At 43.4% G+C, this 14,701-nt stretch overlaps 1 protein-coding gene across 1 annotated transcript in view; it reads left to right on the forward strand.

Annotated features, from left to right (window-relative positions):
* Positions 1-14,701, forward strand: part of LOC139349209 (astrotactin-2-like) — a 262,594-nt gene that overhangs the window by 212,624 nt on the left and 35,269 nt on the right. The window contains exons 17-19 of the mRNA XM_070989796.1: positions 890-1,212; positions 9,122-9,255; positions 11,584-11,732. Coding sequence (XP_070845897.1) covers positions 890-1,212; positions 9,122-9,255; positions 11,584-11,732 — 606 coding nt within the window. The remainder of the gene's footprint in view (positions 1-889; positions 1,213-9,121; positions 9,256-11,583; positions 11,733-14,701) is intronic.

Here is a 14,701-nt window from a genome sequence, read left to right on the forward strand (position 1 = left end):
TTTCTTTTCATTTGGACAAAATAAATGTATCACTACATAGGGTGTAGGTCAGTATTCTGGCAACCAACATGTAAGTGTAACACATATTCAGTGTTTAAGCATATGGTTTTTCCACATTTTGTAGCGCTGATTGATGATGCATCATGTGTTACTTCATAAGCCGGTTATTCCAACTTGGATACACTTTTTAGTCACTAGAAAGGATCCTTTATTGCTCATTTGGAAACTTCACGTATGTGTCCTCCGTCCCTGTAAAGCAAATAGACACAAAAAGCACATGTACCCCATCAGCACAGATGGCAGATCTGCTCCACTGTAACATGTGGCCCTGATGTGTCCTCCAGGTGAAACACCCAAGTAGCATTCTCTCCTGTCACCACTCCTCCCCGGCATCGCTGCCTCCTCTTTCTGCGTGGTGTGTTGTTTTCTCACCGAAAGAGGAAATGATGAGAAAGAATCCCCCCAACTCCAGTGAGAACATCAAATAGTGCTAATTGACGCTCAGGATAAGAAGCCAGTGACACCCCTCCTCCCTCCCATTCATCCTTTGTCTAAGAGAGCTGATGACAGTACGGGGTTAGTTGTTGTTTTTTCTTCTTTTCCTTGGCAGCAAGTAAAAGTAAATCCAGATGTGGATGCTCTGTGCAAGTGAGTGACTGTGAATGTGCTTTGCTTCTCCAAGTGATGGTTAATATATTGTTTCATAAAGATGAGAGATTTAGCAAGAAGGGGTTGTTTTTACAATTAGGACAGACCACATATGGAAGTGAGAGAGACGTTTTTTCTCTCTTCCTAAAATGAATGCAAATATTTATTGTTGTTAACTTTGTTTACCTCCCCTCCCACCTATTACCCATACCTCCCCTTCCTCTCCTGCCTACCCCTCCAGAGGCAACAGACCAGGGGGTTGGCGGAGGTGGGCGGCGTGAGCTGAAGTCGGTCCCCTTCATCAGCTACCTGTCGGCACTGCAGAAGAGCCAGCTGTTGACTGACGACATGGTAAATGGTGTCGAGATCCGCTGCGAGGAGAAGGGCAGCTGTCCATCTGGCTGCCACCTGTGCCATCACCAGGCCGTGATGGGGGGAGTGTCAGGGAGAGGCCGCACCGGTAACAGCAGGAGCGGAGAGCAGCCTTCCCCCATCCCTGTGCTGCTGGAAGTCAGCCGTGTGGTGCCCCTCTACAGCCTGGTCCAAGACAACGTCACCAAAGAGGTGAGAAAGCAGCATGGGGGTAGGAAGTGTGTGTGCGTCTGTGTTTGTGTGCATGTGTGTGTGGAAGGGAGGCTGGGAAAGTGACTGTAAAACCAGAGAATGACTAAGAGAATGAACTCAGTTGATGTGATGCATCACCATACCCAATGGAGTTGGAAGAAAAAAACAAACAAAACAAAAAAATACAAGGATGGACTTTTATTTTAGATTTATTGAAGTATTTTTGAATGAGGGGAATGTAAATGTGCAAAATGCCACTGATGATATGGTTGAAGCCTGGATTGCCTTTAAACTCTGGCATTTCGTGAATCATTAATTCACATGAATACAAACTTACTGTTTTACTGTTAGCCAATTTATTGTTTGGAATTTTGCATAAAAGTCCGCACGTAATTGTACCACAATTACAAACAGGTTGTTGTAAATGGGAGGAAAATTAACAGTGCTGCCCATGTGCAATCGGTTCTGAAAGCGTAAGATCCATTTGTCTATTATTCAGTATATTTTACTTACATACAATCTCATATCATGTGGTGGTGGCGTTATCCCATTGTCCTCTGAAGTGTTCAACTGATGTAGTTGCATCAAATTACCTCTAGGTGGCATTAGTTGGTTAACTTTGACCACTGAAAATGAGCACTGTAACACAGAGGGCATAAAAAAGATGACATCATGGTTTTCTCCTCTTGTGGGAAAGTCGATGTGTATATGTATGAGATGTATGTGTGTGTGTGTGTGTGTGTGTGTGTGTCTGACTGAACAAGCACACACAGCTGAATGTAATATCATCTTAATGGCTGCATGTTGTGTTTATGATTCATCCTGTATGAAAAGTCTTGGAGTCTTTGTGCAGTGAAAGTTAATCATATCAGATTTCTATTCCATAAGGTAATTTAGGAGGGGGCTCTGGCTTCACTTGACATTTAGTTTACCCTTTTTGCTCTGTTTGGACTTCATCTTGACATTGTCTTGCTACCTAATATCCGGTACGTGTCTTCTCTTTGCGTCTGTAAACCAACGCAGAGCTGTTTGCAGGTGACTCACACACAACACACACACATGCACACGCCATAGGGAGCAGACTGGTTCACGCTCCCCCCAATCAAGCATCTAATTACCTTACCTTCTGAAATTACTGCAGGCGACAACAATACCAGAGGCAAAAAGACAAACGCACACACACATAAATATATATGCACTCACAAACTCACACACACGCACAACAAAGACCCCTGTACGTGCCGCCCATAACAAGCACCACAGCCCTGAAGAAAAGAAGGCACAATCAATAGCAGACGATCCCTAGTGGGCCTCATCGATAGCTAAACGTGAGGAAGAGCAAAATGTCTCTTTTCCCTCTCTTCCAAACACCTCGCTATCCATCCTTCTCTCTCCCCCTACCCAACCCATGGTCTTCTGGGGATGTAGAGAGTGAGATGTATGAGGAGGAGGAGAAGGGGTAGACTGCAGTGGATCGCTCTGGCAAGCCCTTCTGAGGTAGCTTGAGGCAGGATTATTAGCTTCTTATTGATGTCATCGACCTCTTGGGAGGGAGGGGAGTCCATCACTCCGCTCCTCTTTTTCCTCACCGTCTCCCCCTCTCCTGGCCGCAGCCACTGCTGCTAGTCTGAAAGGCGTATACGTATATTGCATTAGAGACGAGCGACACGACAAGCTGCCCCTCCACACACGCACAACTGCTCGTTCTCTCTCTATGTCTTTGTGTGTGTGTCTTTCTCACACATGCTTTAGCTTGAGATCTTTCTACTTGGACCGGGCTATCGGGAAAGACAGATGCCATGTTGCAGTGGCTTTCTCAGAGATGAGTTTCTTAAAAAAAAGAGAGGAAGCAATCAGAATAGAGGCGTAGTCGTCCCACTTATGATTAGGTGGACTGAGGTCATATGTATATGTGCATACATATTTGTATGCATGTGTCTGTCTATGCCCACTATCATATTTACATAGACCTGTCACTCTCTCTGTGACTCCCGTCCTCCCTCCTTTTTGGGCTACCTGCATCTTTCAGTGGCCTCTCCCTGCCAGCCCGACTGTTTGACAGCACATGTCATGTCCCTTTCACATAAATCTCCTCATTATTAAGCCTGAGGGGGATTTTGTTGTGAAGTAAAATTACCCCCTTCTTTGAAAAGACCCCTACCAGCACTGAAAACCAACAGAATTAAATGGCAGAAATAGTACACTGGTGTATCTCCCTTCTTCTTAGCTTGCTCTGTGTGGCTCTGTGAAGGAGGGGAATGGGGGAATAAAGTATTTCTTTGTAAATGTGCCCAGGACTGACATCACCAGTGACTAGTTAAGGATTTGGGGAAAATAATACCTGGAAGACTGATCCCCCGGTCAGGATTTGATAGTTACCTGAGAATTTCCCAAAACATGTTTTCTCTATTTGGTGTACCCAAATAGAGAAAACATATTGTCTCACTAATCTATCCATGCTGGTAGTCTTAAAGTGTCCAGATTTGAAGATTTCCGTACTTTCTATAGTTGCTTCCACTGTCCAATTGTTGCTATAGGGAGAAAGACATTCCAACAAAAACTGCTTACAGTGAGGTGTGTGGGTTTTGTAAAGGGGACCTGCTGTGTAAATTTTCCAGTGTAATGTTTCACCCCAAATAGACTTAAATTAATAAAGTAAAGTAAAATAATATTCAGCTTTATTCTATTTCTGTCCTAAAGTGGAGACGTAAGATTGTCTCTTTAAACTAACACGTATATTTTCAATTAAATATTTTTGTCTGGTTCATTCTCCACCTAGCAATACAAACGGATTTCCACCTGCAGAAACCCATGTAGATAATTGCCTCTAAACCTCCTTATACATTCATCATTTGCATGTACATTGTCTTAATTCCACTGTCAGAAACGTAATGATTTTGTTTTGCATGTGAAAGGAAAGGTTTGAGGTTTACTCCCCCTTTGTCTTGGTATTCTCGAGTTGCTCTGTTGTCGGGCTTGGCTCGCTTTAAACCTGGTCTTGACTAGAATTCGACTGGAACCAGTCTTGGAATTGGCTTGGACTCGACTAAGGTGGTCTTGCTTACAGGCCTGGAGTGTGCACGCAAATACACACACGCACACAGATACTCCCCTGTTTCAGTGCCAGAGAAAAATACCTCAGTGGATAAATAAATAAGCTAACGCCTGTGGAGCTTGCCAGTGATCCTAGGTCCTGTTGCTGTGACTGAATTATGGCAAACCTTTTGAACAAATTGGTTGTGAGTCTAATGGGTCAGAATGCTCTATATCTTGCGGAGTGGCCGCTGTCATGCGCTCACCATGACACACTACTGCAGCCCCTCGTGGGGGCCTGTCACAAGCATTTTCATTGGGGGCAGGAGGGGGCACAGAAGCAAAAGAGTAACAACATATTTGCACCAAAATTTAAGAGGTAGAAGCATTGCACACAAGAGCAGGACAGGTATGTTTGCAATGGGTGGGTGGAGCCCTCTTTTAGGGGACCTTCTTAACCAATATGCAGTTATTAGAGGACTGAACTTACCTGTGATCCCGAGCGCAATTCAACAGAAATTCAAAATGCAACATACCCTGAACGTTGCTGCTAACTCCAGCAATAGTCTGCCACACAGCTCAGTCCAGCAGCTCTCATAATCTATTGCACACACACACAAAAAAAATCAAGCTCTAATCCCAGGAACAACACTTCAGTACCAAGGAGAGCGCACGCTCCTATAGAACATTAAACAGATTCCTATAAGCCCTCTATGGCCAGTGCTACATTCAGTTACCAGTTTATTCGGCGCACCTAGCTGAAACCAATGCAGTAAATCCAACCTTGAGGTGCTGATTCAGGTGTTGATTATGACTAATTGCTGATGAACTGTATTACATCATACATAAAGGTGTTTCTGTTATTTAATCTACCATCATTGCTATAATTGGAGTGGACAAAATGATAGAAACAAGTGCCAGTGTAACATGCCAGTGTAACACTTTTGAACATTATAACTTGAAGGTAGGCTTTATTGCAGGGCTGCTGTATTAGACTGTATTAAACTGGCAAATGAGTGTATGTTCTGGTCAGCATTTGGTCCATAAAGCATTAACTGCATCAGCTGTAGTACAGACTTGTCCTTTATGCCTCAGACAAAACAGCTGAACATTCAAATTGACCACACTGAAACTAAACCACAAAGAAAGACCTCACCGCCCTCTAACGATGAATGTTCTAAGGCTACATCCATAATTATTCCATGAATCATATAGAGGGTAATGTCCAGCAGTCCTCTCGTTAGTTTCCACTGAAATTTTCAAGTTTTCTCAAATTTTATTTATTTTCGCTTTCTTTTATATCCCTTCTCTGCTGGCTTTTTTTTTTATTGCTGGCTTTCTTGTTGTGTAACACAAAATAAGCGAGCAGACTAACAAATAAGTCAATTTGCTTTGCTGGAAAGGTCGTATTAGCTTCGAGCATCGTCAGATTGAGTTGGCACACCTAAAAACCAATACCTGCTCTTTGAGGGTTCTCCAGTGACATGGCAATCCCCCATCAACCTCTGGGTGAACCAACCCTCCAGCTGCCCCCAGTGTCCAATTTCCTGGAAGTAGTACTTCTGACAAGGTTCCTAGAACCAGCCCATTGGTTCCTTTGTTAACACCATTATCCCTGAATGATTGGAAAGGATACATAAATGCATTCGAGTGTGTGCGCACACACACATACACACCCACACACAGATGCACACACTTAGGTCACTATTGATGGTGTCCTGTGTGTGCTGACTTAGAGTCTTTACCACCACTGGTGATCATCTTATAAATCAATACTGTGGGCCAGCTGGCCAGTGTTTTCGTGTATTAGCCTCTGAAGACGGACAGTAATATGGTCGGCTTAGACTAGACAAACAGATTAATACATTAAAGAGGTCACAATGGCCTCCCTTGCCTTCTTGTAAGTCACGACAGGCTTCTACGAAAGTGAAAGGTCCAAATAGTATTTTGGTGCCATGGAGTCTGCAGGGTCTGAATGATGTCAAGGCTTGGAATTTGTGGTTGGAGTTGTTGCTGATGCTCAGTGGCCTTGCTTTTCGCGGATCTTGTCTTCTGTTCTTCTGGGGGTGATTACATTTCAGCTCTATTTGTTCAGTATCAATAAAGGTCAATAGAGATGAATTGTGGCACATTTGTGAAACGGTAGAACCATGTGTTATTGTAACCATAAGGGCATCACCAGTTCCTGAAAGCAAATCTGTCATGACTGCACAAAAACTGTCTTACACTGTTACAGTCAACGCTCAGAAAGGACCGTCTTTGTCAAAACACTTGCTTTTCTATTATGAAGCATAATGGACAAGGTTTGTTTCTCACCCTCATGTGGCCAACACAGAATATGTATGGATCTATAGCGTTCTGGGAAATGCATGATCTGTGGTTAATCAATACAGTATAGGGTGTCCTCCACCATACTTATCTAGTAACTGCATTGAACACATAAGTACTCTCTCCTGGGCCTTTTAGTGTGCCTGTTCATCTCACTGAAGGATTTTCCTTACTGACCCAAGCCTTTTTTTACATTCACCAACAAGACATATTGCTGTCTTCACCGCCACACACTTGACATATTATCGCTTTACATGTATTAGCGAACGATCACTTTTTCTTGCATTTCTCTAAATCCTCATCTCTGTTTTACCTCCTGTGCCCCCCACCCAACCCCCACCTCATTCTCTAAACCACAATTAGATTCCCTGTTTACCCAGTGGAGACTGGCTTGCATTACTCTTCAAACATAAACACGGCGGTAATCGCTTTGTCTATTTTTCACATGTGCAGCCATGCAATCAAGCGCACAGACCCATATGGGGTTTTTCTAGGAATTTGGTGGTGGTAAACGCATGGCGGTCCTGTGGTCTTTCTTTCTTTTGCCCCTAGCAGCGGAGGTCATTTCTCATTTCTCATATTTGTCTAGTCTGTGTGCGTGCATAGACCTTGAGTCCAGGTTTTTCTTGTTGCCTTTGTCTGTGGCCTGCTTCCCATTGGCATGAGGTGGCAAGACCCCTGCTGCTGTTGTTTTCTGGCAGCAGTTAGCCACATGGGTTCAGGCAAGGGGGGAGAAATGTAATTACCTTTTTCCCCTTTTTGGTTTTCCAGGGGGTTATTATATGGCCATGGATTACAGTGTTTTCTACCCCCTATAATAACTGCTCATTCAGCATGCTCATTTAGAGGGCCTTGTGTTGGAGGTTAAATAATGGGAAAGCCTTGACTGCTGAAGGATCCTGATCCTGCCCCACAGTCAGGTGGGCAATGCTTTGAGACTTGGGGCCCTCCTTTCTTCACAACTTTGTTTCCTTGTTCATCTTGTTGATTTTTTATTGCCCTATGCCCATTGATCTCTTCAGCCTCATTCTCCCTTTTTTTTTTTTTTTTTTTTTTTTTTTTAACTTTTTGTTACTCTGCTGCTCATTTAGCCCACTTTCACTCTCAAGATCCTTTGCCCTGAGTGAAGGCAAGTGGTATTGGAAGAAGTCAGTTCCCATGAAAGACTGTTGAGCCTCCTTTACAGCTAACAATGCAGTGTTGTGGAAATGCTAACATCAGCTTCAGAGTGCATACCCTGACTCTTTTTTTGGCCAAGCCGTCCGTCTCTCTGGTCAGGACTATGCCCAAAGTCATCTCAAATGTCACTTTCACTAATCAACACACTGCAGAAATCTTCCCTGGCATTTCTCCAATGAAATGAAACAACCAACTGTGGAAATCAATCTTTAATTGGAGTGTGTGTTTGTGCGTGCATGTTTGCATGTGCCCATGTGTGCAGCTGCACGTGTGCAGTTGTCTTAAAGATGTGTGTGGTCTCATCAGTTCCTTTGCTTTCGGATAAGTGAATGTCATGGTGCATTGGAACAAAGGAGTGGCTTCTCTTTGCTTTTTGTTGGATGCCTGGTACCCAGTGATAATGTTTCCGCATGGTTCCAGTGTCCTATTTTTGTGACCATGATCAAGTACATCTCCAAAGTTGTCTGCATGAGGCAGCACTGCCAACCAGTTAGAGCACATAAATAACGGAGTGCTCCATTGATCCATAGTGTGACAGGGGGAGCCAGAGTGCTTGCGAACTCCGTTGAACTCACTCTCTATCATGCCTGTGGCTTTAGGGAAAGCCCTGACATTATACTTTATTGCTCTGACGGTTATATTGGCATTTTGCTGCCTTTTAGAGGATGACTGAGCTTCTGCCTTTGATTTTTCTTTCGCCCGTTAATGAAGCAGCACAAGGAGATGTTAGGAGATGATGTCATCTCCTAGCATCCCCCCCACCATCCCCCTTCACAGACCGACCGACAGCACCAACGAAAGAAACACACACGCGCACACACAAACATACGCTTAGAATGGAGGAGGTGGGGAGTGTCACAGCCTTCACACCTCCATCATAAAAGTCACAGTGCATCTATGATATCGCAGAGTAAGCTTGTCGATGTTAGTGAGATGTTCCTGCCTTCCGGTAATTGGGAACGGTGAGTATGAAAAGGTCACTCTGTGTGTGGGTGTGTGCATGTGTACCTGTACTTCTGTCTTTGTGAGAACCCATTGTGAGTTCTAGACCTTCAGAGAGAGGACATTTGTGCAAAGTGAGGACATTTTGGCCAGTCCTCACTTCATCAAAGGGCTATTAAGTTAAGGCTGAGGTTGATATGCTAGTGTTGATGGTTAATTTTAGTGGACAGGAAAAAGAAAATTAATATAGTCCAATGAGAGTCATCATATGGATAGAAGTACAAGGATGTGTGCCTGTGTGTGTTCTGGGATGTGGAGGACCCTGGTGGAAAAGGTGGGCTGAGATGGGGGTGGGGTAAGCATAGATGGACAGGAAGCGCATGTTCCAAGAGATAATTGCATTTCTCTCACCTGTTACCCTTTACAGGCCTTCAAGAGCGCCACAATGAGCTCATACTGGTGTGCTGGAAAGGGCGATGTCATTGATAACTGGTGTCGCTGTGACCTGAGTGCCTTCAGCAAAGACGGCCTGCCTAACTGCAGCCCCCTCAGGCAGCCAATGTAAGTGTGAGGTGACACCATGACACCTAGGAATTCATGCACAAGAGAGATTTCATGGATGCATGCACCGATGCACCACAGGCACGCTCACATATGCACGTGGACATGCACGCACATATACACATACCTGTCTCTGCTGACTCCTGGGGCACTTAAAAAAGTTGTAGACACAAGCACAGTCCCCAAAGTTCTAATAGCTGTCAGTCGGGCCTTACACCCTTCTGAAAAGAACATGCTCTCATTCAAGGTGTCCTAATAATATCTTTGAGGCTTTTGTGAGTCATCCACCTCAGCTATTGTTGCCCTGAGAACTTTTAGAATAAGGATAAAGCTACAACGAAAGCAATTAATTAAAGAATGAAAATAAATTATGCTTATTAGTATATTGTGTTCCACAATGAATGAAGGGCAACATTTATTGGCACCACTCTAGCATAACAATAAAAGCTTAATTAACAAGGATGAAATATAGTGGAGCTGAGAGAGAGGATTCTGGGGTCCAAGTCCTAATGACATTTGCAACCAAAGTGATTCTTTCCAAATTCTCAACTATAAACAGATTTATAGTTTTGTCTAACTCCTGTTTTCTAAATTTTATGAATGCAACACCATTTATGCTGTAACAGCTTTGACAGAGAAAAAAAATTGTTGATGCTAGACCAATTTAATTTTAAATCTCCACTATTGTCTGCATTCAAATAACACCAAAGATGAGAGTGCACGTGCTTTTGAACTTGTTTCACCATGTCATTGTTTGGTATAGCAGTGACAGTGATAATGTCACCACAAGGTGACATGAACACTGATCTTACTTACAAGGTTAGATGGCAGCGGCATTGTAATTTGGACAAGTGTGGCCCATCAACTGGACACACTCCGACCGACAGGTGGATATAATGAATGTGTATTGTTTAAAACAGCTTTTGGCTTTAAGATGCATATTAAGGATGGATAACTAAATGTGAGAGACCACAGACCACACTGAACTGCTCACATTATGTCATAATTACAGTATAACCAGAGCACTAGAATCCTCTGAGAGCGAAAGCATTTCAGACTTCCTCTTGATGAGCCGGCTGGCTTCCTGCTATGCCACACATGAATGGCATGAGAATAAACTGCTGATTCAGCTTCTTGTGACTTGAAGATTTTATTGGACCAAATAAATCAAATCCTGATTTTGTCAGTTCAGGGTGTTTGTAACACTCAGATGTAAGGATAGTGCATGGGAAGAAGTCTTTTTGGGCCAGTGTGCGTCACATTATCTTCCAGTACTGACTGTGGCCACCATGTCAAAACAGCCCCCACATCATTCCTGTAGGCTTCGATACAAAGTTTTACATTACATACTGTTTCAGGGGTCAAGAATGAACATTGAACCTCAGCAACATGGACAAGAAGTTCTGTAAGCGCTCAATAAAAATAGGAAATTTGAACGTCTACAATTCCATAAAAACTGGGAAAACTCCATCTGCTGATAAAGATCATGTGATATGAGCGAAAACAGAACCAGAGCCAGAACAGCTACTAAATGGACCATATGATGAGATTGGTCTGAACTCTTCAGCAATACTTTACCAGAAATACTGGTATTTGGGACAAACGCATTGATACTTGAGACTTAGATTATGCTGCGTAAGTATTGCACAAGTAGTTTGAGACGCTTATGGTGGTTTTGGTATTGTTTTGTTTGTGGATTGTGGTTGTGGAATTGGAGAGGAAGAGTTTTGGTCAGGCTTACCCTGGGTCCATGCCTGCTGGCACTGGAAGGGGCCAGTGAAGAGTCGCTGCAGCAGCCAAACTCCAACTCTGGCCAGTGACGGAGTGTAATGCCAGCAAAAACCTGCAGTACTTATCATTATTGTCTATGAGGATGAAACAGAGCTGCATGCTTTTTCATGAAGAGGGATAACCTACCTCTCTCAGTCAGTGTCACAGACACAGCTGGAGGGCAGGAAAAATGGAAATGTTGTTCTTTTATCTCTTTTGAGGGATTAAAGAGGAAAAACTGCACAAGGAACACTGCTGGAGAACAGGTGGCATCGGAATGCTGTTTTGTTCAAAGCAGCTGTTTGCCATCATGTTGTCCAATATATGCAGAGGGGTGACAGACAAAATAATGAGTGCATGTGCCCAATATTCTAGGCACTGGGCACATGCGCACGCACACACACACACACACACACACACACACACACACACACACACACACACACACACACAGAGTTTAATTTGACGTGAGCACTAGTGGAAACCTTTTGGTCTCATTGTTAATATTTATCTCATTTCTGCATCTTAAACCTTGTCTTCTCCGTGTTGATCCATTAGTTTGCGCCTAGCCCCTTACCTGGAGCCTTCAAGCACAATGGTGGCCCTGGAATGGATGGATGTGGAGCCTCTGATTGGCTGCAAAGTTTCTGACTACATCATCCAGCATAAACGAGTGGAGGACCCCTCGGAGGCAGAGGTCTACACAGGTAGAAAAGCTCAATTCCAAACCCTTTGCTTTTTATATAGATTTAAATACTATGCCATGATGAAGTGAGACAATGTGTTGTGTTGAAACACAATACAAATACCGAGAAAGAGAATGTTTTTTGTATTTTTGCCATTTTGGTGGTTTTATTAGCCTTTTAGAACTGCTGGTCTGGAGTTCCTAAGGCTTGTCCTCTACTGTACACACACGTGGAAATTATTTGGATTAGAGCCTCTAAATTGTCTAATTGTATTACTTCTGTTAGCTTTGCAGCAAGATGAATTTGTAAATGTTTTAGATTCTGTGTTGGACAGCACTTTTTAACTACAAATAGAAGGAAAATGATGTTTTTGTGTTCAAATAAATAGTGTATCTTCTTATGCATAAAGTCACACAGGTTGATAACGTATTGGGATGTATTGTATATTTGAGATCGGATCTTGATGGGAAATCAGCGTTGAGCCGTGCTGGACTCAGAACTAAGTTTTCTTTCAGCCTTGTCGAACCTAGTTTGTCCTCACAAAACAATTCTTTCAAAATGGTGTTGAGAAGATGAAGATGGAAATAACAATGGGAGCAGAAAAGAGAGTTCAACACTGATGAGTTGATAGAGGGAGTTAAAGTACAAATTGGAGGGAGTGAGGTTAAAGTTTTGGTCCCGATATGGAACAGGAGGAGGAGCTCAGACTGAGGATAAGAGAAGATGACGTAGGGCAATTTATCAATTGCCATAAATGGTGCTGACCATTGTGCCGTGGGGCTTGGGAAGTGGTCATGGTTGTGATGAGGGGCTGGGGTGAGTCAGAGGAAGGGTGATAGGAAGGAATTTAATAATATTGGAGAAATGAGGTGGTCTGGAAGAAGCTGGCTTTAGTCATTGGGAAGTATGGACAGGCCATCCATCACCCCTGGGAGGAGTGCTGATGAAGCATGGGCACCAGCGAGCGAAGAGAGGGTACAGACAGCTAGACACAGGCATGCTGGCAGAGGTGAGGTAGGAAGGGGCAGATGGTGTGGGTGACTCACTCTGCTATGTGCCAGTCACCACTATAAATCATGTCATAACAGACAGTATAATTCAGATTAGAAGCCATTGTCTTCGTCTTTTTGTCTTCCCTCCATGCCTGTCGTTCTTAAACTCTTAGTCATGTCTGTCTTGTTTACTCTCAACTTTGTGTCTGGACAAAATTAAAATAGAACTTTGGTGGGTAAACAAAACAGTTAACTTGGTTGAGTGCATTGATTATGTGTGTGCTCGGTTTATGACCCTCTTGTAGAAGAGTAGGCGATGTCAATTGGCAGGGAGCTGTGGCAGACTATGGGTTCTCCTTCAGTGGAAACATCATGTATTTTGCGCTGCATAGGTACGCATCTGCGTGGCTCCCACTTCTACTGCAAACACTGAAAACTTTAGCTACACAAAACCTTCTTTGTTCTCCAAAACGGAGGGATGAAGATTGCTGATACAAACTTGGAAGGCATTGCAGGGGTCGATTTATGAAATAATAGGGGCCTCTTAAAATGATGAGATCCTGTTCTCTGGACTCAGCAAATAAAAGCCGTATCGTTTAAGAAGTGTCATTTTCTCGCACTTACTGACTTATTTTGGAATTATTGGATTTGTACTCCCTGTACCCACTGCTGACTTCTTATATAAGGATCATCTTTGAGGCATCCAAAAAAATGGAAGACTGTATAATAAAACTGGATAAGCTGGGTAAATAAGTCTGGTTTAGCCTTGCGACCTGCTCACCTTGTGGCTACAAAGTAGCAAACTCATTTTAGTGGTCTTAAACTCTTTTTTCTCAGCAGTGCTCCTCTTGACTTTCGCACACAGATACACACAGACACGCACACCCCTATACACATTCCCTTGTGGAAGCTGCCAGTGAAACCAGTCATCTACCGTTGGCCACTGAGCAGCTCTAATGGAGCAGTTTGGGGATAAATACTTGGATAAATACTTTGCTCGAGGGCATCTTGGTGGTTTTCTGGAAAGCAAGTGTTTCTCCTTCATTTTCCCTGTTCATATTTTCCAAGACTGCGTGATGATTTCAACCAGTGAGCTTGCAGTCAAGCCTTCTCCAACATCTGAGGGTGGGTACACACTAAAGGATTATTCGGCTGATTTGCAGTAAACCGTATTTGACAATTTAGACAATCGTAGGGAAAACTACTGATCCAAAGCTTAGTCAAGGCTGATATTTGGCAATATAGAGCAATGTGAGGTGTTCAGTTTCACTTTTAAAGTGTTAATGATATAGAATAGTATGGAAAGCAAGACGTTATAGTTACATATGTTATTAAGTGCAAGTGAAAGGCAAAGATGGCATTTTATGTGATCAAATTGCACCATTTGAACAACCCATTCTGAACAGCCTGATGTCAGATAAGGGCCTGGGCAGCTAATCACAATAGCACTTAAATACAGTACAAACAACATCTTTCAGAGCTGGATCTGGAGCATTTGACAGTTGGTAGTCGGGTTTAGAAAGAAAGAAGAAAATGTCAAATTAGGAAAAATTTCCCAGAAAATAAGAAAAGAAATTGAAAAGGAAAATATTTGGGCAAGCAATGTCAAAATAGATGCCTGATGACAAAAGAGGACAAAGAACAGCTACGTGGACGGTGCCATTGAAATCAGAAGGCAGATGAGACACAGATAAACATGGTGTGGGGGGAGGGATGGGACTTTGGTCACCGCCGACTTGGTCAGTAGTAAGGGCAGCACCTGCGTCCAGCGGATGGGATTCAGCCGGCGCCGGCATCCACAGAAGCTGAGGCTGCATCCACATCCATTGCCAAGTTGAAACACTGCTTCGGGCTGGTGTCTGAGAGAGAGGAAAGATAAACAGACAGCCACACACAGACACTCAGCCATGCTGAGCATGAGTCACACACTCAGAGCACACACATTCAGCCATGTGCACACTCATACAGATGGCAGACAGAGAGCGAGTGTGGAGATGC

This window comes from Chaetodon trifascialis, chromosome 20 (genome assembly GCF_039877785.1).
Source record: "Chaetodon trifascialis isolate fChaTrf1 chromosome 20, fChaTrf1.hap1, whole genome shotgun sequence".
Classification (NCBI taxonomy): Eukaryota; Metazoa; Chordata; class Actinopteri; order Chaetodontiformes; family Chaetodontidae; genus Chaetodon; species Chaetodon trifascialis.